Below are 26,738 nucleotides of genomic sequence, written 5' to 3' on the forward strand. Positions count from 1 at the left end.
GGTACGTTTTCTGTACCGGGACAGAGTCCGGACAGATCTTCTTGTCGAAAGCAAATATCCAACGGTTTGAATATTCCACGTTCTCGTTGGTACTATTACGGTTACGCATACGTCGAGCCGTACCCCAAAGAGTGCTCATCGCTGTTTCTCTCGTTAACCCGTCGACGAACCGGCGCCAATAACTACGTTTTTTGGCTTTCATTAGACTCTTCATTCGCCTTTCTAACGACGCGTACTGTAGATAGCTAGCGGGTAACCCGTCTTCCCGGAAGGCCTTATATGCAGTGGACTTTTCCGCGTACAGCTCTGAGCACTCTTTATCCCACCACAGGGTGGGAGACCGTCCATGGGTATTCGCGCTGGGTACTGGTTTAGACTGAGCTTGATTCGCACTGTCGAGAATCAAGCCAGCCAAAAACCTGTACTCTTCCTCCGGAGGAAGTTCTTGAGTGGATTCGATTTTAACGGATATCGCGGTCGCGTAACTCTTCCAATCAATGTTCCGTGTGAGGTCATACGATACATTGATTGTTTCCGATGGTCTTGAACCGTTAGCAATTGAAATCACGATAGGCAAATGGTCGCTACCGTGGGGATCAGGGATCACCTTCCACGTGCAATCTAACTGTAGCGAAGTCGAGCATAGAGATAAATCCAACGCGCTTGCGCGTGCTGGTGGTGTAGGAATCCGCGTCATTTCTCCCGTGTTTAAGATGGTCATGTTGAAATTATCGCAAAGATCTTGGATTAATGTTGATCTATTATCATCATGAAGGCAGCCCCATACCGTACCGTGCGAGTTAAAGTCTCCCAGAACTAGCCGCGGTGCCGGTAAGGATTCCGTGATATTACAAAGCGTTCGGTGCCCTACCGAGGCTCTAGGAGGAATGTAGATGGAAGCAATGCAAAGGTCTTTACCTTTGATTAAAACTTGACAAGCGACAATTTCAATGCCTGGTGTCGAAGGGAGGTTAATTCGGTTGAAAGAATAGCACTTTTTGATCCCCAAAAGTACTCCTCCATAGGGGTTTTCTCGATCCAGACGAATTATATTAAAGTCGTGGAAGTTGAGATTTATATCGGAAGTTAACCAAGTTTCACATAATGCGAAAGCATCACATTTTAAACTATTTAGTAAAAATTTAAAGGAATCGATTTTCGGGAGGATACTTCTGCTGTTCCACTGTAGAACAGTGATCGAATCGGTGACCTCGTTCGATGACTTAGCCATCGAAGGATACGATCGCTGCAAGGAGGGGCCATTTAGTAGTCAACTGCTTCAAAAATGTTTGCACTATAGGGAGAAAACGTATCAGAAGGCTTTTAAGAGGATCAGTAACATTGAAAGCTGTGAAAATTAAGTCCACTATGTCAGAAAATTTCATTAGTCCGCTACTGGACTGAGTATCTGTTTGAAAAAAGGGGACACTTGGGGTTTTGGATGTCCCTGGAAGTGGTGGGTACTCCTTGTTAGAATTAATATTTCCAAGTCCTGGAGCAAATTGCTTCGGCTTTTGTGCATCACTTCCGTTGGATTTATTGATTGCGGTTGGCGCACTCTGAGTGGACGACACCTTGGCACCCTTACGAGGCAATGTAGGGGAGGCTGGATTTCTCCTCTTCCTGGATTCCCCTGGGTTAACCAATGATGTTCCCTCTTGTGGGTCGTCAGATTCTTGCTCAACGCCAGCCAAAAGAGCAAAGGAATTTTCGGAAGCGACAGATGGCGAAGCATTCTTTAGCATTTCTGCATAAGAGTGCCTCGAGCGATCCTTAAGGGAGCGCTTAATTTTATCCCCGCGCTGCTTGTACGCCGGGCATGACTTAAGAGCATGCGGAGGGCCCCCGCAGTAAATACACTTCTCAGTTTCTCCACCGCAAGCGTCATCCTCATGCTCTCCCTCGCATTTGCCGCACCGTTTTTTATTGCCACAATAAGTGGCTGTGTGGCCCAGTTGCTTGCAATTGCTGCAGTTCATTACCCGCGGTACAAATAGGCGAACAGGTAGGCGAACCTTATCCAGGAGGACATAGTTGGGAAGAGCAGATCCGGAGAAAGTCACCCGAATCGAGTCTGACGGAGAATAAGTTGTCTTATCATCTTCAGTTTTTGCGGAATACAATTGCTTGCATTCCAGAATTTTCACCTTTTGAAGTGAAGGGTCCTTAAAGCAGCCAACCCCGTACTTCAACAGGTCTTCGCACTTTAGACCCGGTTCGGCGACGACCCCATCGATCTCCACAACTCTACAAGGCACATACACTTTGAATTGCTTCGTAAAACGCTCGCTGCGAGCAATCTGGTTTGCCTGGTCGAGGTCATTTACTATAACGCGTATCTTATTAGCTCGAACACGTGTTATCTGAGCCACGGACGGGTAGTTGGCAGTCAGCTCCCGTGAGATTTCTAGAATATTGGGCGATTTCGTGTTGGGCCGGAAATACACCACCCAGGGTCCAGTCGAACTGGCTGGGTATGTTTTAATACGGGGAGGACTGGGGGAATCAGGGGAGGGAGTAATTTCGGGTTTATCCGGTATATCCATGGGAATATCATTCCCATCCAATGTTACTTCGCCCTCGGCCATTTAGGCACGAGGATAACACGTGGTGTAAACGAGAGATGAAACTTATATTCAGGGGAAAGGGCAGAAGTAGAGACCGATCGGGGAAAGGGAAATGAAAGAAAAAAAAATACTTAGCTTATATAGCGGCGATTCCGGCTATTCTGGTATTCACTTCACCAGCCTGGGCACCGGCGAACAAAGACTGCCTCGAACAATGGTTGACCTTCACTGACAATTTATTCTTGTTCACTTTATGCACAGCACCAGAAAACGAACTGCTTCGATCGAGAGCTCGGAGAGTTATGCATTTTCGCTTGATGCCCTCCATCAAAGTCTTTACAGTGTCATCCGGTACCAGTTTCTCAGTTTTTTCCATTTTCTTAACATGTCCTTCTCGTCTTTAACTTTCATCTTGCTCTTCCGAAGTTCCCGCTTCATCATTGCCCAGTACTGCTCCACCGGGCGTAGCTCCGGACAGTTTGGTGGATTCATGTCCTTTGGAATAAAATGGACAGAATTGGCCTCATACCACTCCAGGACACTTTTAGAATAGTGGCATGATGCCAAATCTGACCAAAATAGCGGAGATTCGTCGTGCTGCTGCAAGAACGGCAAAAGGCGCTTCTCGAGGTGCTCAGATTTGTAGATCTCGCCATTTACTGTGCCCTTTGTCACGAAAGGCTCACTCCTCAGTCCGCAAGAGCAGATGGCCTGCCAAATGAGATATTTGGAGGCGAACTTCGACATTTTCTTCTTCTTAAATTTGTCGTCCACATAGAACTTGCTCTTGCCGGTGAAAAACTCCAACCCCGGAATTTGCTTAAAATCGGCTTTTATATAAGTTTTGTCGTCCATCACACAGCAGCCATATTTTGTCAGCATCTTCTCGTAGAGCTTCCGTGCCCGAGTTTTAGCCGTCGATTGTTGCCGCTCATCGCGGTTTGGGAAGTTCTGTACCTTGTATGTATGTAGTCCAGCTCTCTTTCTTTGCATTCTGGACGTAGCTCTGCGACATGCCGATCTTTTTATCCAAATCACGGCTCGAGACGTTGAGATTTGCTTTAATCATCCGCTTCACCTTTCCCTCCGTCTTTTTGCTCTCCGGTCCCGGTTTTCTTCCAGCTCCTTTGCCGTGGTCCAACGTCAACCGCTCCTGGAACCGCTTCAACACTCTGGAGACGGTTGAATGGTGAATGTTCAACATTTTTCCCAACTGCCGGTGCGACAGGTCAGGAAATTCCAGGTGTTTGGAAAGAATTTGTTTCCTCGACTCGCGTTGGTTCACCTCCATATTCTCGTTGAATCGAAAAACACGACTTCGAGTTTGACAGCATGTAAACAATACACATCAACGAGAAAGTGTGCAAAATTTGGTTGATTTTTACCCAATGGTAAAAAAGTTATGCCCTGTTGAATGTGTCGCAATAATTTCGTGTTCGCCCTTTAGGCAGTTGAGCATTAGCATCAGATTATCAATAACTTCTGGGTCTCGACCAGGTTTTAGTACCGGCACTACCTTAATCATGTTCAGTGACTGATCTATTCGTCCTGTCTTCCACATTTTGTTCAGTTCAGAAATAAGCATATCTCGTATGTCCGGTTTTATATATTCCGAAGCATTTCATATGTTATTCCATCTGTGTCCGGTGCTGATTTTTTTCCCCGTGGTCTAGAATTTGGTTCCACTTGCATGTATCCAAAATGTCTTCTGTTATTGGTACCAGCTGATGATCTGGGTATTCTTCTCCTCGCGGGAAATGTTTTTCTAAGAATTGTGTAGCTTCTTGCTGATCCTGGAGGACCGTTTTATTGCTGTTCATTCTTCTTTTTCCGATCCTTTGCCACAAGATTTTGGAACTTGTGTCAGGATCGACAGTTGCTGCGAATTCTTGAAAATTCTTCGTCATAAGCTGCTTTTTTGTTGTTAAATATACATTCTCTTTTTTCAAATCGATTAGGTCGTAGAGTCCACCTGTGCGATTGAACTTTTTCTAGCCACGATCTTACTTTTCCATGCCTCCTCTACGTCAGTGCTCCACCAGTATTTGGGCTGATATCTGTTTTTCTGTTTACATTTCTTGATGATATTTTTTGTCTCGTTCTGCAATTCTTTCAAGCTGCTGACTGTTGTCATATCTAACTCTCGTATTCCTCTAGCAGTTTCTTTTTGTTAATAATTTTATCCTCTGTGTTCCTCACATTCTTCTCGAGGTTTGTTTTTATTGCCATTTGTATTCTCCCGATCCCGTATCCCAAGATCTGCATTTTAATTTGTTGAAAGATTGTTGGGGAGCATAGTACTAAGTCTATGGTCGACGGTCGTTTGTTCAGCTCTGCTTTGATATATGTTGGTTGTCTATCGTTCAGAAGGATAAAGTCCTCGTTTGTTATTATTTCGAATAGTGCTTTTCCTTTGTAATCCGCATGATGCTCATCCCACAGTCTACTGTGTGCGTTCATGTCCCCACCGATTATGTAGTTTTTGACTGCGCTCAGCTCTCTTATGATCTCCTGCATACCTTCCTTAAATTCAACGACACTAGCTCCTGGGGGTGTGTAGATGGAAACTACTGCTAGTTCCAAGTTTGTCACATATCTTCCGAGTGCTTGTATGTTCTTCGAACTTTTCAGCTTGATGCCTCTGCTTTGCAATGATCTGTGTAGGATTATCATTGCTCCTCCATAGCCATCTTCTCGTGATCTGTAATAATTGTTGTAGTTTGGTATTATTTATTTACTATTCTCAAACTCGTTATTGGTCCAACATTCCGATATTAATGCTATTTGATATTTTTCTTGTATTAACACTCGTATCACCTCGTTTTTGATTTTTGACAACTGACTGGCTTACCTGTGAGCGATCTTCGGTTATCTCTATCTCTGTATTTTCCAATCCTTGCTGTGGCTCTACTGTTTTTGCTTCATCTGGCTTAACTCGTTCATTCTATAGCGATTGAATAGTGCTACTCCATTATCCTCTGGCTGATTTTTCCGTTTTTTAGTTTCAGTGTAGGTAGGTCACTTTGCTCCGGTGCTGACTTTTTCTGATGTTCGCTTGTAGTTTGGGCTTCTCGTGCTTCGTTTGTCTGTGGTTTAGGTGTCGGTATGTTCGAGCTCACTTCAGCATACGTCTCTGGTAACATTGGGTATTCCTCAATTGTACTCCTCAATAGTACTAGTTCTCCGTATAGATCGGGTATGCTTCCTTGGCTTCCATCATCATGAGGTTGGCTCTCGACAGAATGATTTTTATGTTATTTTGTCGTTTTCTTTCAAATATCACTCCCGATACCGTGAGAAAATGCTTAGGGATATATGCTGTGTAGTTTTGCTGTTTCAGTGATTTATCCTCCTGCAGCTGATTGGCTGTGTATGCTATTTTCGTAAGTATAATCTGCTTCCTACGATCAAGTTGCTTAATGTTAATCACATTCTGACAGTTTATTTATGAACAACGATGGAAATCATCGTTGTTGTCCGTGAGCTCCATTAGTACTCGGTATGGTCCGCTATCCGTGTCCTTGTATGTGTAGATTGTTTTTGGGTACTACCCGTTCGGCTTTCACCCGCCTCCCGGGTCACCGGGCGGCATCTTTATCCTCCTTTACTTGTCTTCACTCCCAATATCTCAGTCTTTTTTCTTTTCCGACTCTGACGGCCTTTTTTCGTACTCTACGTTGATTTTAATGAAAATTTTCTCCGCGTTGAAAAAAAACCAGTATGACGTCGCTTTTCACTTCCAAAAACTTTAGGACACAATCTCTATCGAGATCCCAGAAAAATACGAGAAATACAGACCGGCTCAATTGTTGTCACATTTGCCAGTTCTTCAGGAAAATACATGTTGTTTATAAACAAACAGGAACGATGAATTTGCTGTTTCCATCGAGGGATTGCTCTTCCTATGATCATTCTCAGGGATAGACCGTTCCAACATCAAATTATGGTCTTGTCAAACTGCAAATGACGTGAAAACCCAAGATGATACCAGATAAGGTATAGGCATACGTAAAGCGAGAGTTTTGGTTTTACGATTGGCAAGATCGACATTGCGTAAATACTGATTCACTTCCCAAAAAAGAGATTAATAAAAACGAAATTAATTAAAACAATTTTTTGAATATAGAAACTAGTGCTTTCAGCCTCTCAAAGCGTTTGCCACCAAAAATATTATTGTACACACATGCATACACCTTATGCAGATTATCTTGAATCTGTTTTGCGTTTGTCAAATCTGCCACTCTTCTTATTCTTATCCGGACACGCTCTTTTTCCCTTTGGGGCAGACCCTCGGTTTCCATGGCTACTATGCTTAAGTTCAAGATATCGCAGTGGATTCGAAATTGTTGCTTTAGAAACAATCAATTTGTGTTTAAATGGTAATTGGGGCGAAACAAGAAGAGATAGGAACGAAGCGCAAAAGAACAGATTGTAGAGACCTTTTAGCGGCATAGTTTGGTGAATTGTAAATATTTTTTCTAAGAAAATCACAGATAATACCAATGAAAACAACCCCTTCAAATTTATTTGGTTCTAACTACTTGCATTAAATGAAAGGTACAAGTACTCAACCCACTAGAAAATTTTCCCAGCTTTCCAATGAATCTAACAGATTGGAGATAAGTAGCATGGTATTGAGATAACGCAGTTTAGAGACAAACATAACCAAAATAAGGAAAAGTTCAAAAAACTTCGTAACGTTTAAGATTTGAAAATGTGTGTGTGTCACGATTTTTCACCAAATTTGATCTTTTATCACCCATTGAGGGATTCCTAACTATGAGCCAAACAACTGGTATGTCACGCTAGTGATTGCGAAAGCAAAAATAGCACCATTGAAGCAAAGATCGATACAATTGTAATCAAACGTTACAGAAATCAATATAAATTTTTGTAGGTATAATAATGAACCAAAAACAAATACTATATACATTGCAAATACACAACAACACCGCTGGGACTCACTGCCACCAAGGCCCAGTGGAGATCGTCAGCAGCCCTACCAGGGTCAAATCATCGGAAACAGTGCAAGAACCGCCATCAAATAGTCGTCGCCGGCCACTTTCATACAGACGAGCGAATGCTTAAGAGGTGTTTCAGTTCAGTCAGTTAGTGAGTTAAACAGAGCGACCGAACATTAACGCCATTCAGGTAATCAGATTCGAATTCCCTAATCCATCCAGTAATTCTGGGATTGCTCTCCACTCACAGGACCGTTTTGATACCTACTATAATTTAGGAAGTTTGCGAACTCCCTGAGACACACCGCACACGCATCCGCCTAGGTGACTTGACGATCACCTACGTCTAACCGTAAAGGAGCAGTCTTCAGTACTCTGGTCTCGGGTAAAGGCCCTAATTACCAAGGAGAGCCACCTTTCTCGGTCTGGCAAAAGTCGGTCTCGTCCATCGCCAACCGATCTCGCCAACGAAGGAAGCGCCTGTTGGAAGCCTCACCCAGAACGCCTTTCTGGGACCGCCATTTTACCCATCACCCCAACATTGAACCCTACACCCAAGGAACAGTCATTGCCATCTTGCAGGAAGTTTATCGCAATTTCGGAACCAAACCGATCAGCGAGCGCTCGCCAGTCCATCTAGCTGCCAACAGTGAACCCACCAGTGATACGCGAAATATCACACACCACCATACAATAAACTTACAGACTTTCAGAATGTTGAGTGTTTTATATACCAACAGATCCGCGAAATCTCTCCAGTTTGCCCAGTACACGGAAAAAAAATCCGTCCCTAAATTCATGAACAAAAGATTATGATTTCGTGAACTGAACGATTTACGAAAATCGTGACCAAATTCCTGAAATTGTGAATAATGAACCTCATATTCATGAAACTATTTGTGTTTCTAAAAACTAGTTCACCCCGAATATATACATGGCGTTACATTCAAATGTTTGTTGGGGGTCCTGTTGTTGTTCCCTAGACATGTTTAGTTTTTGTTATGATTCTTGTTCATAATTTGGGAATACACAGCCGAAAGTCTAACGATGTTCATGATTTCAGGAGTTTATTCGCGAGACTGGCGTATTTACGTTCATGACTTCAGGATCATTGTCGTGCATTTCGTAATATCTATTCACGTTATTGTCATATTTTAGTGATGAGTAGAGTGATTCGTGTTCATGATCTCAGGATCTTAGTCACGATTTTTGTAATTTCGGTTCACGTTATCCTGATATAGTATACTACTTTTCAATTTGAAGCATGAATGGTAAGTCGTGACTATTATACTAGGATTCATGAACCAGTTCACGCATAAATAAAAATATTTTATAATTTTGTAATTTATTTCACGGACACGAACTATTTCACGAGCGCGGATATTTAATCGTGACTAATATGTTAGGAATCATGAATTAGTTCACGAGGACTGAAGGGATTCACGAATAAAACTTCGAATTTCGTGAACTAGTTCACGAGAAAATATCCAGAATGTTTTGATTTAGTGAACTAATGTTCCTAAATCTATGAACTAGTTCACGAGAAAATATCCAGAATGTTTTGATTTAGTGAACTAATGTTCCTAAATCTATGAACAACATCATGAGTTAACCTTTGGTTTGATGAATAATATTCATAAAGTTGTGAACAAGTTCACGTACAGAAAATCGATTTGGTAGTGACATGGCGAAAACTGTGACTGAAGTTCACAAAATAAAAACAAGTGTTTTCACTAATAAAAGCGTTATGCGAGTGTTACTGAAGGAAATTGAGCAAAATTAAAAAACACATGATTTTTGTTCATGGTCCTGTTTTCGTAACGTATAAACGTGATTGTTCCAGAATTCATGGCACTTTATTCACGATTTTGGGAAAAAAAATTGTCCGTGTAGCGCGCCGACCCTGCTAAGTCCGAGTCACGTGCTGCTGAAGCTTGTCGGGAAAACCTTAAGTTACACCATATTACTATGTAGGTCATACACAAATGCTGTACAAATGATAGTAACCGTGAACCGGTTGAACTCAATAACAAATTCAAAAAAATTGTAGTTGATAATACTATGGTTTTGCTACTCCTTCGTTAATAGACGTCGTTGATTACTAGCATGCGTCAACAAATTGCCATGGATGGTTACCAATCAAACATAGAAAATTATCTGCATTACATGCAACAACAGTTTACAACAGGGTGTCAAAATCATCGTGTAGAATCTATAAACATATTCAACTGGCCATTAAAGAGAGTTATTTTCAGGACATCGAATGACGCACTATTGAAGGTTGCACGTAAAAAAAATTCGTCCATAAATTCATGGACAAAAAATCACGATTTCATGAACTAAACGATTGACAAAATTGCTGAAATTTTGGATAACAAACCTCGTATTCGTGAAACTAAGTGTGTTTTCAAAAAAAAACTAGTTCACGCAAAAATGTACATGGCCATGCATTCAATGTGTGGTTGTTCCCTGGACATGTTTAATTTTTGTGATAATTCTTGTTCATAATGGATCGTATAAAGTATATCAACGAAAATGTGAACGATGTTAATGATTTTGGAATTTTCCGAATTTTTCATCACGTTACCGTCATATTTTATTCGTGAGTTTAATATCGTATTTTTCTGGCAGAGTAGCACGAGTAGTGTGACTTATATTCATGATTTCAGTATCTCAGTCACAATTTCTGTAATTTCTATTCACGTTATCGTGATGTTTCAGTCACAAGTAGAGTGATTTGTGTTCATAATTTCAGGTTCATAGTCACGATTTTTGATATTTTAGACATGAGTAGTGTAATTTATGTTCATGATTTCAGCATCTTCGTCACGATTTTCGTAATTTATATGCACGCTGTCGTGATATCTTGTTCATGAGCTCACTTTTGAATTTTACACGTGGTGTAATGTGACTCATATTCATATTAAATCACTATCGAACTTTTTACTCGGAGTAACGTGGCAATATGAATTAGATCATAAAAGTGTATCTTGTTCTGTGAACTACATCTCGAACACGATTTGTGGCTCTATAATATATTTTTGGTGCTTAGCACAGTTTTCGTTTTCTGTCCGGACATCACATTAAATCTTATCAAACGAATAATGATGTTCGAGGACCTAATAGTTTTCTTATATCTGCTGTTCGCACCTATTGCTAGAAGCTGGACAACTATATATTTCACGAAAAAGCCCAAATTTTGTGAAATGGTTCACGTGAAAATTTCAATACCATATGGAAAGTTGCATGAAATATACAATGATTGCGGCTGTCTTCTAAATATCACAAGCATTCAAAATAATTCGTGATCGTATTGATAGTACATACTACGAGTACATTCACGAACACATGAACAATATTTTATGATTTTGTGACCTATTTCACGGGCACGCATGGTCAGGTGTGTATAATACTAGGAATCATGAACCTATTTACGTTTCCATGAATAAGAGTTCATGATTTTGTGAACTATTTCACGAGCACGAATGGCCAGTCGCTAGAAATCATGAAACAGTTTACGGATACATGAATAATATTTTTCGATTGGGTACATCTAAGGAAGGTCCTAGCATGCGTCAAAACTGCTAGTGGTAGTGAACAGAGACAGCCTATAAAACAGGGTATCGATGACGTAGACGCTACCATTCGCCGTAGAAACTGTTACACATCCCGAGCAAAGTCGAACATCAAAATTACAACAAGTAGAAATCATATTTTGATAATAGCATCAAATTGAAATCTTATTTTGCTATCAGTTTTAGATTTTTTTTTAATTATGACATCAAATTATGATCTCATTTTGCTATCCTTGTTTATTAGAAGAATTTTCCATGTTTATATTTTTTTGGTGAAACAGCAAAGTGAATACATATTTTGTTATCAAAAAAAAAATCAACATCTCAACGAGCTTTCAATTTACTCTCACTGATAGCAGAATTAGTTTTCTGTTTGATGTCACAGGACAATTTTGCTGATCTTCATTTTGATCTTTTGATCGTTGAAACGACCAAAATGACAATCATTTGCCGAACATTACAACATCAAGTTTAGTTTTCAATTTGTTGTCAGATTCTGCTCGGGATACCAGCACAGAGGCAGTGTTCGTTTTGACGCATGCTAGAACGTTCATATATAATAAGGGCTTTGCGATTTGGTGAACTATTTCACGAGCTCCAATGGTAAGTCGTGACTATTATACTAGGAATTATGAACTAGTTCACGAATACATAAAAATTATTTTATGAATTTGTGAATTATTTCACGAGCATGAATGGCAAATTGTGACTATTTCGCTAAAAATCATGAATCAGTTCACGTATACATGAATAAAATTACGATCCAATATCCGTGGATGAGGAATAGTTCATAAGGTCATCAAATAGTAGTCATATATTTCAGAACTAGTTCATGCTTTCTAGTATAATAGTTACGACTTTCTAAACTGCGGTACGACGAGTCTGTAGGTAATGTCTTCTCCTCCTTTTGTTATATACAAGCCGGGTCAAGGGGAATTTTTGAAGGTTTTGCGTTCTCATGTCCAAACCGGGCAATAAGCTTCTCGATGTAACCCACCTGACTCAACGTGTAGTGTCCGAGCACATTTTTAATGTGAATTCCCAAAAAATACCGCAACTCGCCGAGGCTGGATATCTTGAACTCTTTCTTCAACATAGTTTCAATCTTGAGAAACTCCTGTTTGGATTTGCAAAAAATGGCCATATCATCTACATAAATCAGGATAAACGTAAATTTTCCTTCTCGTTCCCTCAGGTACAGGCACGAATCCGCCGTTGTTTTCCGGAAGCCCATTTGTTTAAAGAAGCTGTCAATTCTTTGGTTCCACACCCTTGCAGATTGCTTGAGCCCGTAGATGCTTCTTTTTAGGCGATACACCATTGTCTCGTCTTTTGCGAAACCAGGAGGTTGCTTCATGTATAGTTCTTCGTCTAGATTAGCATATAGGTAAGCGGTTTTAATATCCATATGCTTTGCTATCATCCCGTCACGATTTGCAATAGTTAATATCGTTCGTAGGGTCGCTTGGCGTGCAACTGGAGCGAAAACCTCGTCGAAGTCTGTGCCGTATTGTTGCGTGAAGCCTTGTACAACTAATCTCGCCTTGTATCGCACAACGTTACCTGTCTCATCTTCCTTATTTTTGAACATCTATTTGAAACCAACTACTTTTCTTCCGGGTGGTAACTTAACCAGTTCCCACGTTTGGTTTTCAGTAAGTGACTTAATCTCCTCCTCCATCGCTAACTGCCAAGTAGCTCTCTCTGAACTTCGCATCATTTCATTCGAGGTTCGTCTGTTGAATGCTTCATTAAGCTGGTAACCTCTTGATATCGTTCCGGCGGAACTCCCTTCGTAACTCGTTCAGATCCTCTTGGTGTGGTCGGAACTAGATTGGTATCATCCGAAAATGTGATCTGAAGAATTTGGGATCGAATTGTAAACAGAATTATTTTTGGCTTACAACCAAACAACGTTTTTGCTAATGCTACGTTCTCCTTGATTTTATCTGGCACCTCAGATTTCTCTTTTAGCAAATATTGCGTACAATAACGCGAATAATCATCGATGATTGTCAAAAAATGCCTGTATCCGCTTACCGATGGTACCTTTATCGGTCCACATACATCCGTGTGGATCAGATCCATTCTCGCATTCGTCTTCGATTTCGATTCGTTCGGGAAAGGTGTTCTCGAACTTTTACTTTTAAGACAACATTGGTTCAACATCGCCGCACTTTGAAATTTCCAAACCGTTAACCAATTTTTCTTTCTGCATCTTTGTTATCGCATTCATGTCTCGGTGTCCTAACCTTCTATGCCAAACATGTCCGCAGTTCGAATCGTGTTCACATTGCGCCGTCAGTATGGCTTCGTTCTAAATAGTAGAGGCCATGATTTTGCTTCGCAATTGCCATGGTAATATTACCGCTCTTGATCCGACATCCGCTTGATTCGAAAATCACCGTTGCTTTTTTGTGAGTTAGTCCTGACACCGATAGTAGATTCATTGCCAAACTAGGTGCGAATAAAGTAACACTCAGCTTCATTGTTCGTCGTTCGCCGGTTTCATTGGAGCATGTGATCTCTACAGGACCCTCACCTTTTACCTTCGCTAGTTTACCATCAGCTAGTTTTACAAATTTAACGTCGCTTTCGTACAGCTTATTGAAGAATTTTCGCTCAGCAACTATGTGGCTTGTTGCACCCGAATCCACAACCCAGGGTTTGGTTTCGTCCGCGCTTTTCAGTCCTCCAGTTACAAATGCAAATGATACTGTCTCCGCTTTTCGCTGCGATGGTTTCTCAGCTTTAGATTCCTTCGGCGTATCTCGTATAAACTGTCTGCAATCTTTCTGTTTATGTCTTGCTCTTTTACAGTAATGACATATCAAAGTTTTCCTATTCTTCCTGTCATGCCCAACTTTAAGTACCGAATCATTCTCCGGTCCTTGTCGCTTTGCTGCTTCATCAAGCAACTTTCTCTTGACCAACTCCAGTGTGAGGTCTTCGTCTGAACGGCTTTCGAGGGCAGTGGTGAGAGTATCGAAAGAACTGGGGAGGCTTCTCAAGATCATCGCGACCATGAGATTTGCTGCCAATTCTTGGCCGGAGTTTTCAAGTTGAGTGAACAACTACTCCATGACGAACAGGTGTTCCGCCATATCTTCACCTTCTGTGTACCGTTTATCGTAAATACGTTTCAGCAGCGACACCTTCGATGTTAGACTCGCTTTCTGATGATGATTCTTGAGCGCTACCCAAGCTTCTTTCGCCGTCTTCGATGTCCGGATAAGCCCGTGTTGCTTGTTGTCTATGAGTAAACCAACAGTGGCCCTTGCCTTAGCATCCCCAGCATTTCAAATGGCTTCAGCTTCCGTCGCTGGTTTTACTCCTGGCTCGATGAATCGCCAGAGATCTTCACGGATAAGGAGCAGCTCCACCTTGAAACGCCAACTTGAATAGTTGGGGTTATTTAGCTTTTGCAGGCTAAATTTATTTCCTTCCATTATTTCCAACGAGCAGGCCCAAAACCTGTCGGCCTACGTAGAAATCTTATAAAATAGCATAGCTACTAAACTTCGTTGTTATTGTACTCAGCATACGGTTCAACACTTGTGATATTCAGAAGATATCCCTTATGGTGTTTAATTTCATGCAACATGGTAATGAATTTTTCACAAATTTTGGAGCATTTTTCGTAGAATCATTTTTGTTTCATACACTATTCATTGAAATGTCCTACATGTCGAGCTGCTAGCAACCAGAAACACAAGCAGTTTTTCATTCATGAAAGTTCATTGTGATGTCTCAACAGAAAAAGAAAACTGTGCTGAGCACCAAAAATACATTATAGAGCCACAAATCGTGTTCCTGATATAGTTCATAAAACAAGATCCCACTAATCAGTAACAGTTTTATGTCCCTGTTCATATTGTCACGATACTCCGAGTAAAAAAATATAAATAACCAGATTGCGATAAGGCGAAGAGAAATTACGAATATCACAATAAAATCTGCTGATGTAATGGACATGAATCACATCACTCTACGTAATTCAAAGAGTAAGCTCTAGAATAAAATATCAAGACAATGTGCAAGTAAATTGCGAAAATCGTGATTAAGATTCTGATTCATGAACATAAATCGCCCTGCTCGTGACTAAAATAGCACGATAACGTGAATACAAATTACGAAATTCGTGACTAAGAATCTGAAACCATGAATATAAATCACATAACACGTGATTAAAATAATTAAAATTGTGACTAAGATCCTGATTCATAAACATAAATCGCTCTACTCGTGACTAAAATAGCACGATAACATGTATAGAAATTATGATAATCGTAACAAAGATCCTGAAATCATAAATATAAATCATATTATTCGTGATTAAAAATATATATATCAAAAATCATGAATACAATATCACGGTAATCCTGCAATCACGAACATCGTTCAACTGTCGGTTATGTATTCCCAAATTATGAACAAGGATCACAACAAAAACTAAGCATGTTCAGGGAACAACCACAGTAACCCCACCAAACATTCGAATGTAACGCCTTGTTTATATTGGGCGCGAGCTAGTTTTTTGGAAACACGTACAGTTTCATGAATACGAGATTTAATTTTCATAATTTTAGAAACTTGGTCACGATTTTCGTAAATTCTTCTGTTTACGAAATCGTGATCTTATTTTCACGAATTTATGGATGGATTTTTTTTGTGTACTGCGAACAGCTCGGAGGTTGTTGGCTACATCCGCGCCTGGAAGTTAAGGATGCGTTTTGAAAGCACTCATGACGACCTGGCGCATATTCTGAGCCACTATACCGCTTTCAAATGCAGCTTCAAGCGAACAAGCAAACGTTCCGTGAAACGTTTGAGCACAGAATAGACGGCGGCTATGGCTACTTTCGACTCAGATAATACTTGTGTATGGCTTTCCGACGAAGCAGATTAATCTGATTCGTATAACGGATGGGATGGGAAAAAATCAGACCGGAGACTCGTTTGTAATCGGTGGATGGATTGATGCAGACATGCGATGCAGACCCGTGCGCAAAGGGAGGGTTTTAGGGGTTCAAACCCCTCCCATGGGGGTTTTGAATTACTTTCAAAATATTATAAACTTCCTGTTCAGGGATGAAATTATACAGCGAGCCGTGTCATTCGAGTTCGGTCACTCTGGAAACAAGTCGTTGAAAAAAACAAGGAAGAAACCTCGCGAAGGTGGCTGGTAAGGGGTGTTGGTCGGCATCTCTGGATCGGTTCATGTTTCGGCATGTTTCGATATTAGCACTAGTTGTGAGTAGATTAGCTTCACAGCAAAGGTCGGTCAGCGGACTAGCAAAGTTATCTAAGGAAAAAGCATGATGTCAGAGAAAATCAAGATATCGTTATTATTATTTATTGCCGATGATCTCTTCATCGGAGTGACTGACAGCTAAATGGCCCGCGAAAATGGTCATCGGTATCGGGAGGAATACCGCCGCCGAAAAATTCTCAGCAGCAGCTAGCAAATAAATAGGAACGACTAACGCCAAGAAGGATAAGAAACCCTGCGAAGGTGGTTGTAAAGAGATGTAAATCATTATGGTCGACCTCTCTGGATAGGCGCATGTCTCAACAGATGACGACATTTGCAGCAGATCTTTGCAGGTCAGATATACCGAGAAGGTTGGACAGCAAACAAGAAAAAGCATCAATGGAAAAAACATGAACGATTAACACAAAATAAAAAGAGCATGAGTACAACCCCCATTGAAGTAGTGCCTACACGGAAAAAATCCGATCATAAATCCATGAAAAAATGATCGCTATTTCGTGAACTGAACGATTTACGAAAACCGTGACCAAGTTCCTGAAATTATGAATAATAAACCTCGTATCCATGAAACAATTTGTGTTTCCACAAAACTAGATCGTCCCGGCTATATACATGGTGTTACATTCAAATGTTTGGTTGGGTTACTGTTGTTCGCTGGACATGATCAGATTTTGTTATCAGTCTTGTTCATAATTTGGGAATACACATCCGACAGTCAAGCGATTTTGATGATTTCCGGAGCTAATTACCGATTTTTGTGATTTCGTATCACGTTACCGTGCTATTTTATTCATGAGTTTACTATCCGATTTTTATGCCATGGTAGCGGGATCTATGTTCATGATTTCATGATCTTTGTCGCGATTTTCGTAATTTCTAATCACGTTATCGTGAGATTTCAGTCATGAGTAAAGTGATTCATGCTCTTAATTTTAGGATCCTGGTCACGATTTTGAATATTTCATTAACGAGTAATATGATTTATGTGCATGACTGCAGGAACTTTGTCATGGTTTTCATAATTTCTGGTCATGTTGTCGTAATATTTTGGTCATGATTCAATTTTATTTATGTTCATAATTTCAGGATCTTAGAGACAATTTTTGCTATATTTGTCACGAGTTGTGTGATTTATGATTATAATTTCAGGATCTTAGCAACGATTTTTGTAATTTCTGTTTATCTTATCGTGATATTTTATTCTAGAGCTTACTTTCAAATTTGACACGTGGAGTAATGTGACATGATATCAGCAGTTTCATCGTGGTATTCGTAATTTCTTTTCGCCTTGTCGCGATCTGTTATTTTTTGGTTACTATCGGTTTTTACTCGTATTCGTAAATATAATGAAATCGATCATGAAATGCACGAATTCATTCGTCGTTTTCTGCAACGAAGTATTGTAGTGCATTGTAAACAGTAGGTTTCGTTCATTTCAGGAACAAGAATGGCCGCTTGGTGAATTTCGTAAATTTTACACATTTAATGTACACTGCACGAATGTTATCGTTGATAACATTATTTTTCGTGAATGAAACAAAATGCTTCGTTTATTCTAATAAACGGTTGTGTATATTACGAACGATTTCGTTGGTTGCATGAATTCATTCGTTCATCTTAGGAAAGTTGTCGTATTTAATATCATATTATTTTGACAATGTTCCGGTAGAGAAAAACTCAAACTTCTTCATACAAAACCAACGAGCAGTTCGCGATGGCTCAACTAAATCCGTATTGCTCCGGATTCTGGATCAACTGGAAGCGAAAGAGGATCAGGAAAACGCGAGATATTTTTGATAGTCGTTTGTACGTGCGTTCAGTAATTTTTGGTTTGCGGGGAAACGGAAGGTGTTCACCTTATTGGAATTGGAGACGGAAAATGAGACCGGTCCCAAATCGAGTCTAAAGACAACGAAATCCGCAGGCCAGGAAAGTGCCAGCGATTTTTATAAATCAGACGAGATAAGTTGCACATAGGTTGAAAGTAAAGTGACCAGGCGAGCAAATTAAGCCAATTTATCCGGATTTCAACGGTGTAGGTGTCTTCCCAGAAAAAAATCGCCTTCAAGAACCAGGACGAGTATGCTGCTGGAGATACATCGGACGAGAAGGATATAAAGAACACTATGGAACTTATTCCGATGCACTGGTACACACGTTGGATACGATTAAGATACAAACAAATTGACCAAACTGCCAGAGACTGATTCCATCGATTATTTCCTGAAAAAGATGGAAGATCCGAACTTTTGGCGAACAGTTAAGAATCCACAAACTGGTCAAAATATTGTGCTGAGTGACGAAGACGTTCGGCTCATGAAGCGTATTATGTCTGGGAGAAATCCGGATGATCAGTACGACGATTATCAGGTTAATTTTTAAATTATCGCTCGTTAGAGAATTTTCTAATATTAGTTTTTGCAGCCCTGAATTGAGTGGTTCGCATCAGAAGCAGAAAAGATGCACATTCGTAATATTACGGATCAAAAGCGTTCATTTTTGCCAAGTAAATCGGAGAAGCTGAAAGATGGGTTGGATTAAAACACGTGCCGAGGTAGAAAAGCAAGTCGCTTTGAACAAAGGCCCTAAGTTCTACATGGTTTGGGACACCGATCAAGGAAGAAATGCGTCGCATTCATGATCATGTTGTCGCTACTAAGAGACCGCTACCGGGACATGCTGAGTCCTACAATCCACAACTGGAATATTTATTTAACGAACGAAAACTGGCCGAATGGAACAGTCACGGGGAAGAACCGTGGAAAAGAAAATTGCATTATATCCCTCAAAAGTACAATTCGCTCCGAGAAATTCCCTAATTCAGCAAATACAGTCGGGAACGGTTCTTACGGTGCTTGGATCTGTATTTGTGTATTCGTGGTAAATAAACTCGGGTTACTGTTTGTTGTAATATCTAATTCCAAAACTTCCATCTCCGAGGGATTTGTAACCGTTCCCAACGCTGCAGAATTTATTCGTTCCATTAGCATTGTGCCGAAAGGAGAATAACTGGTAACTGGCTAAGACGATCAGACGGTCAAAAGTAAACGTGTTTGCTTTAATCGGGTCTCAGCTATCAATTCCTATCGTTCTCTTTTCAGTATGGGAAGCCTCGACAGAACGTCCCTTCAAACTATTCAAACGAGGGACATCGTTCGCTCGTGGTGTCCTGGTGCCCGAACAGTTAGTAGCAGTGGCATCGGGAAAGCCTAATGTTGGCGATAATTCAATCAATCGAAAAACAGACGATTTGCTGGCGGAGGTACCAAAATCCGAAATAGTTGACAATTAACGTATCGTCACTGCCGTCCAGTGGATGGAAGTTTCGGAAGATGAACGGAAATACGACGTCCGTATTGTTATCAATCATTTCAAGAACATTAAACAGGTTACGGGGCACGGGCGGGGGATTACTTCCCGCTGTCATGCTGGAACCTACCAATCGTTCAGTATTGATTCATCAGTTGTCCAAACGACGGCCACAGTTGCCATTTCCGAAGAGCAAGGGGCTGATTCAGTGTGTGTTGTTCCATCCGGTGAGATCCTGCGACGTATAACAACAAGGAGCCCATATTCTACCTCTATTGAAGCTCTTTTGACGTTGACTGTTTGACGAAAGGTGCTCGTAAATATTATTAAGTTTTTCGTAAATAACAGTGAACAATTCGTTTGCCTAATGAAGCCGTTTTGTAATAAGCCAACGAAAGTCGTTTCGTGGATTTCACGAAAAACTCGTAATAAAAAATAAGTGATTCAATGGAACTACGCATGATTCATAATATGTACGAAAAATTCGTGTATTTTATGAAAATTGTCAGTACGAAACTAATTCGTAGCGATATACGAATATATTCTATCAGTGCACCGGCGATTCCAAGAATGTACCGTCTGCTAGAGCATTGTCTCACTGCCTCTCCAAAAGAAACCTGCAACAAAAGATCAACAATTTTGGATTTTGGGGTTCACTGTTTCCATTTTTCCCTGTACTTTCCGAGTTCCCGTAGGCAGCATTATTTTGGAAGGGTCAAATTATTGAATAGTGTGATGAAAACCTTTCCTGCGTGTCTGAGTTTGAAATTAGAATATTTGTTAGTGATAACAACCGGGACAAAGTCCGGTTTGTACAGCTCACCTGAAGGTTTCGAAGCATCACGTAGTCGAAAAAATCTGGGGCTCGCAGCGTATAGCTAAGAAGGATACAACTGAACACATCTTTGAATCAGAATTATTTTTTTGCATCGGAAACGAAAAATATCGCGTCCAATTGAAATCACTGGTATAAGTACAATGAAAATTTTTCCGGTGGTACCATGGCAGTGCCTGCTACGATTTTGCACGCTATATTTCCGATGTTGTCATAAATTTTCAAATTAAATCATGACGTACTAATTCCGAGCAATGCTCGTGAATGACGACCATCGATTGCAAGTAATTTTACCCACGCCTTCTTAGTCCCATCTCACTATTAGTCAGAAAAATCGGTTTTAAAATGAATGCCAAAATTTGCACTTGAATCGGTGAAACGGGGTTCAAAAACGTACGGCAACGTGAAATGAAATCGGTATAAAACGAAAGCCGGTAGCTAAAAAATAAACAGACACTCTGTCAATATTACGTAAATCAAAAGTTTAAGTAACATTACACGATAGATTGAAACAAGTATATCAACATTCGAAGTCTAGTACATCTGTAGCGTCATGGTTTATACAGATATATTTTCTACGTATCAAATTTCATTAAAAAACACATGGCTCCTCCAAAATGAAACTACCCGGAGCTAAACGAAAGTTTCAAAATTTCAATGCAGCGGATAATACAAGCTTGAAAGCCACTATACTGAAAAACAACAAAATCCAACTACTTAAAACAAACGGCCGGATTATAGCTTACGGATATGCGAACAGCGGCAGCGCAGCGCCAACCGATCTCCGGATCAGCTTCCGATGGTGTTGCACCGGACCGCTTCCAGAGTGGCCGTCGGCTCTTGAATTGAAAAAAGAAGAGTTAATGATGTCAAAAGGAGTGCAGTAATCGAATCATGGTGAAAACTGTCAACACGCGAACACACGTACACACATCGGATTGATCAAAAGGATGCGGATTAATTTGAAATCAAATAGGAACTATCTCTGAGCAACGTTGCCGTAGAACTGTTATATTAACCGATTGAATCTGGTCTGGTATTTTAGAACGTGTTTCTGTGGTGATCTCTTATTTTGTAATTTAATGTTTGAGAGAATAATCAATCAATTTATCAGTTTCACTTCACAGTTTTGGATTCTCTGAAGGAAAAACCTAAATGGCAAACAATCAAAATCAAATAAAATGTCTCTCTATGAAAATTGACATTATGTTCGCCTCTTCTAGATTCCAAAAACTGGAACAGTCACACCATTAGCTGGTTTTATGAAAAACAAAAAAAAACTTTAAAAGGCGTCGAGTGAAATGCATTGGCACGGTGAGCTTTTATTTGCCAATTTTGACACGTGTCTCTATTGCACTCAATACTTCGACAGGACCTTCGCGTGTCCTTGAATTCGTTCCAACAGTGGGCGAACTGAGAGGGAAACACGAGTTTTTTTTGTCCACTGATCTGAGATTCCGTGAAGCCATTGATTTTTATCGATACGTCCGACCATTTCCCTCAAATTTATATATCGTTATTCGGGGTTCAAGCACTTGCATTAAAGGAGAACCGTGTGGGTGAGAGAAATTTGACTCGACGAAAATATGCTAAACATTTTTTTCTGTTCAAATACACAACAGAAATGTGAAACCTTCCAAAAATCGTACCGTTTGTTGAAAAGCCTGCCCGCAGGCGTTTCCTTCGGGTTCTTCTGCCACATAATCGGTTGAACAAATAACAACGCGGGCTCCATTGCGAGCAACCAGCAACGCACAACAACCACCTAGTCCAGTTGGTTTCATTGCGGGGCTACATTTTTCTCCTACTCACTAGTTATACTAATTTTATTGCACTTTTTTCAACACCAAAAAACTATCATAACCGTTCTAAACGAACTTTACAAACTTAATCGAAAAACCGGGTACGGAAAAAACAGCACAGCGCGCACAGCGAACCATCTAAGCGTCTGCTTTCGCTATGCTTAGCTAAACTAAGGTTTCTTACCTCAATCCCATCAGTTGTTCGGTAGCGGCACATCCCGACTGCAGGTTAGCGTTTATGACTTCATCCTCGCACCATTCCGGAAACGACTGCCGAAAGTTCGCATAGCCGCCTACGCGATCGGTTGCCAGTAGTAGCAGTGTATAGGGCAGCCGTGGGCGGCAGTTTTTTCATTGTTGTGTGTTGTTGGCACCACATCGTAGTCAGCAGCGGGTTTTCGTTTCACGTTTCACGCACGTTCACGATGACACACACAGGCACGGGTAACACGGGTAGGCGCCGCAACCGCAGGGCAGGAGGCAGCAGGTCATGTGAAAGAGAAAGTCAAAGAGTGAGAACAAAATGTTGAGTGGTTGGTTGGCATGGTTTTCGTGAAGGGAAGAAATTGACTATAGTAGATCGAAGAAGGCGGCGGGTGGATTTCGTTCTGGAAAATGAGCGCGTGGTGGGATTTTGTTCCTCTCCCCTCCCCGAGGGAACGGGACTTGAGTGGGTAGGAGAGAATCCCCTTCGGAGCTTTTCATTCATTTCTTTCTGGATGAAAGTGTGAGTGCGGCGAACGTTCGCCAGCATGCGGGTGCTTGTTTAATGTAAGATACGGGGGAGGAATACGGCGTCACGTAGGGACTGGAGTTAGACGGAGCTGAATGGCGTGGGTTGATGGTGATGGATGCGAAAGATCCGGTGAGGTTTTTGCAAGTGTCATTATTCTTGGTTAAATTGCGTTCAGAATTATGTAAATCAATGCCGGTTGGCCACGTGTTATTATCACATAAGCCTTTAAATTTTTCACAAAACTTCAAAATCGTGGTAAGATACTGGGGAACTGGACTACTGGAGGCACGTGGTGCAATAGGATTTTTTTCTCGTATACTGGAAATTCGAGAAAAATCTGGTGGGTAATCGTAGCTAGCGATGCAAACCTGCGATTGCAAGTCGGTAGGTTCACATCAATGTTTACGCAGACGAACAGGGCCGGCGGAACACCTTTTTCCCGAGTGGGTAGTAAGATTCGAAGTGATTTCTCCCCGTCTTAACGAAAGTTCAGATATTGCGTGTGTAAGTGAAAATGAAAATTCCCTGATAATATCTGGTGGCTATTTGGAAACACCCTTTGTTAACAGGGCTGCATGTTCGACGGCTCAGCGAAAATGTTCCACAGCTTAGTACCAACTATCAACTCCATTATTTTATATTTCATTGCATTTATTTTCTCTTCCTTGCTATAAAAGCTTCTTTCGCGGGTTCTGAAGCCCCCATGATAGTGTTGACTAATGGGAAGGTATCTCTGACCACCGACATCTTTTCAGGCTTAGAGGAGGTCGATTTGAATATTTCTCCGATTGCAAAGAGAATGCCGATAAGTCTAATTTTCGATACAAATTATATCTAATACAACCGGCCCCTGGATGGTCTACTTCCGCACCAAAGACAAACCATTTAATATCATCGATATATCGCGTGATCTAACTAAACAACACACGACCGTGTACGAAGAAGAATTTTGTCTACGTACCCGCCCGGGAAGTAGAGATTGATGGTGTGTTGTCCGAGAAGGGTCTTAATTGCGAAATAGGGGGTGGCTCCTTCTAGATCCCTGTGCTTCAGACAGTGAAAATTATGGCATGCAAGCAATTGGGTTCAGCAAAAATCGAGGAGTATAAGAAAACTTATTTTCCATCAGCCTCATTTCGAGCCTTTCCGAGCCGGATTTGTTCCTCTAAAATTTGTTCTTTTGAAAGGGGCTTGTCTACTTGTTCGCCGTTTTGTACCGTTGGGCATGAACTGCCGTCGTTGCAAACAATGGGCCCATTGTAGAAACAAGGCACGGTGTAGAAGATGCGGAAAGGATCAAGATTTTTTTTTGATCTGTGGTGAGACTCCGAATTAACCGTCGACATATCCCACATATAAATTATATTAGTTGCGTTAACAGTTTTAAATTAACAACAGTTATATGTATTACGCGTCCAGTATATCCGATACAATCGAATCAAAATAAGAAATACCTCCGGTGGAAGTGTACAACGTTTTGACTGGCTTGTTTTCCTACACTGTGATTAAAGGTCAGGCGAAACAAATACCCGGCGCGAACAACCATGGACGGTTTCACACTCCGTTGTGGGCAGGGAGTTCTCAGATATGCAAAAAGGTCCTATGAGGACTTTTTGAACGTCGGATCGCCCAAATTGTGCTGAATATATGCGATGTTGGATAAGCAAATGAAAAACTTGATGAAAACTGAAAAACGCGGTTATTGGCACCGGTTCGTCAACGGATTAACGAGAGAAACAGTCTTTCATCTGGTAGCTGCGACTTACGTTTTGTAGACAATTCAACCTTTGATCGAAATACACGGAACTAAGAATCCTTTATCGGCGACAACAGCATCCCACGTAGATTCACATTCAAATGATAGACGTTCCCGATTAAATTATAATAATGTATATAAACGTAATAATTGTTCTTCACAGACACAAATTTATCTGACAGCAAAGATACTCGCGCTAAGAGTTCTCCCCACAAAACGTATGGTTTTATATTTTCCTACGACCATATCCACATCGTTACAGTCCCAAGTAGCGCTTCGTTCGATGGAGCACGGAAAGCACTCCTTGTTTTTCCTGGAAAAAATATGGGAGTTCCTAGATTCTTTATGTTAAAATCGTTCCCGATTACCTGATACAAATATTAGTTTGAGTTATTACGCATTGCTCTAGCCCGGGTAGTGAGAAAAGAGGCACTTCAACGAACTTTTCTGTCTTTATTGTCAGAGGACCCTCGAAAATTGGCAAATTTCGTGGGATAATAGACGTTTAACAATCCCAAAAGCATCAATTGGTTAAAAAGGAAGGAGGAAGGTCGTGACTTGCTTCGGGTGGTATCTCGGATCACGTCCAAGCGTTATACGTGTAATGCTTACGTATTGGGGTCATAGAGAGCATTCTCTGCGCTTGCGGTGACGGCTATGGCGACATTAAATATGTTGTCTGGTCGTGCGCCTAGTGTTCTAGCGCTAGATCTCCGTTAAATGAATCCCTTCGGCCTGGTTCCAATCCGAGATGGGCTGGCTACACTCCAAATTTATTTTATCTTCTCTATTGGATGATCCCAACAGTTCCCTGCGGATCCAAGGAGGCCATTTGGCGATCCTGTTCATGATGTCCTGATAATAATCTTCCGTTTGCCACAAGGCTACAAGTTTAATTTCTTTTTTCCCTGTCATTTTTGTCCGCCCTCTCCTTACTTTCTATATGAAATTGTTTTACATCGAGAATTTAAGACGCAAGAATTTTGTGAGCAAGACACATACGCGTGGTTAATCTCAAGTTTTGGTTTGTTCCAGACTTTCGAGTGGGTGATTCCCTTCTCGGTAATTTTCGAGTGGGTAGTACTACCCATACTATGCACGCATTTTGCCGGCCCTGCAGACGAAAGTGACGTTTTCGAGTTCACAGAGTGCTATGATACGTTGCTTCTCTCTTTATGAAAACGTCTCACGACGAAAATATATAACTTGAGTGCGATTTGTTCGAACTGAGATTTGTATAAAGTACTAAAGAAATGATGAAAAACTGTATTCAAAGTTTGTCCCCTGCAAAAATGTTTAATTTATTGTTTAAAATGATGAATAGCACCACTATATTACGAATTTTTTTTCCCCAGAATCGTGAATAATCAATTCTGGAACAATCATATTTTTACGTTAAGGGCCCTGGTCCTGTACAACACTTTTATTAGTCAAGATAGAGTGAAGAGCCAATTTCCGCCATGCCATCACCCTTCCCATTTGAAGCCGTTGGTTTGAGCAGCGTCTGCCATCTTTGTTCAACGCATTGAGTCAAATGGTAGCACAACAATGGCGGCATTCGATTCGAGTTTTCGTTGCGCTCAAACACGAGAATTTCGCCGTTTCCAGGGCATTTGCGTTATTATTTTGATTCCTAATAACGAAGCAAAACTGTTGATGCCAATTTGTACGCATTCCATAGATTGTAGGCCGAGTAATAAATTAATTAGTGAGGCACCCTCCTTAGTATGGTGAAAATAGACACTTTACCCAGTTGTTTTTGTTTTGTGAACTTCAGTCACGGTTTCCGCCGTAGAAAATCAATTTTCTGTGCGTTTCCAATTTTATGAACATACCCAAGTAACCAATAAGCATTATAACGTAGCCTAATATCTGCTTTAGATCCACATATAAAGCTGTCTTAAAGAGCCGTGAAGCCAATA

The 26,738-nt window shown here is 40.8% G+C and overlaps 1 protein-coding gene and 1 pseudogene across 3 annotated transcripts in view; one reads left to right on the top strand and one right to left on the bottom strand.

Annotated features, from left to right (window-relative positions):
* The window catches only part of LOC131686692 (dual specificity protein phosphatase Mpk3), a 102,875-nt gene that overhangs the window by 6,669 nt on the left and 69,468 nt on the right, over positions 1–26,738 (bottom strand). For 2 of the 3 annotated variants that reach the window (XR_009305172.1, XM_058970587.1), the window contains exons 3-4: positions 22,509–22,617; positions 21,269–21,361 (exon numbers count right to left, since the gene is read on the bottom strand). Coding sequence is in view for 2 of the 3 variants with exons in the window: in XM_058970587.1 (XP_058826570.1) it covers positions 21,269–21,361; positions 22,509–22,617 (202 nt within the window). In the remaining variant the exon portion in view is untranslated. The remainder of the gene's footprint in view (positions 1–21,268; positions 21,362–22,508; positions 22,618–26,738) is intronic. The other variant, XM_058970589.1, reaches the window with a different exon arrangement.
* LOC131686693 (ribosome biogenesis protein BOP1 homolog) lies at positions 18,490–20,042 on the top strand (annotated as a pseudogene).

Source organism: Topomyia yanbarensis, chromosome 3 (genome assembly GCF_030247195.1).
Source record: "Topomyia yanbarensis strain Yona2022 chromosome 3, ASM3024719v1, whole genome shotgun sequence".
Taxonomy (NCBI): Eukaryota; Metazoa; Arthropoda; class Insecta; order Diptera; family Culicidae; genus Topomyia; species Topomyia yanbarensis.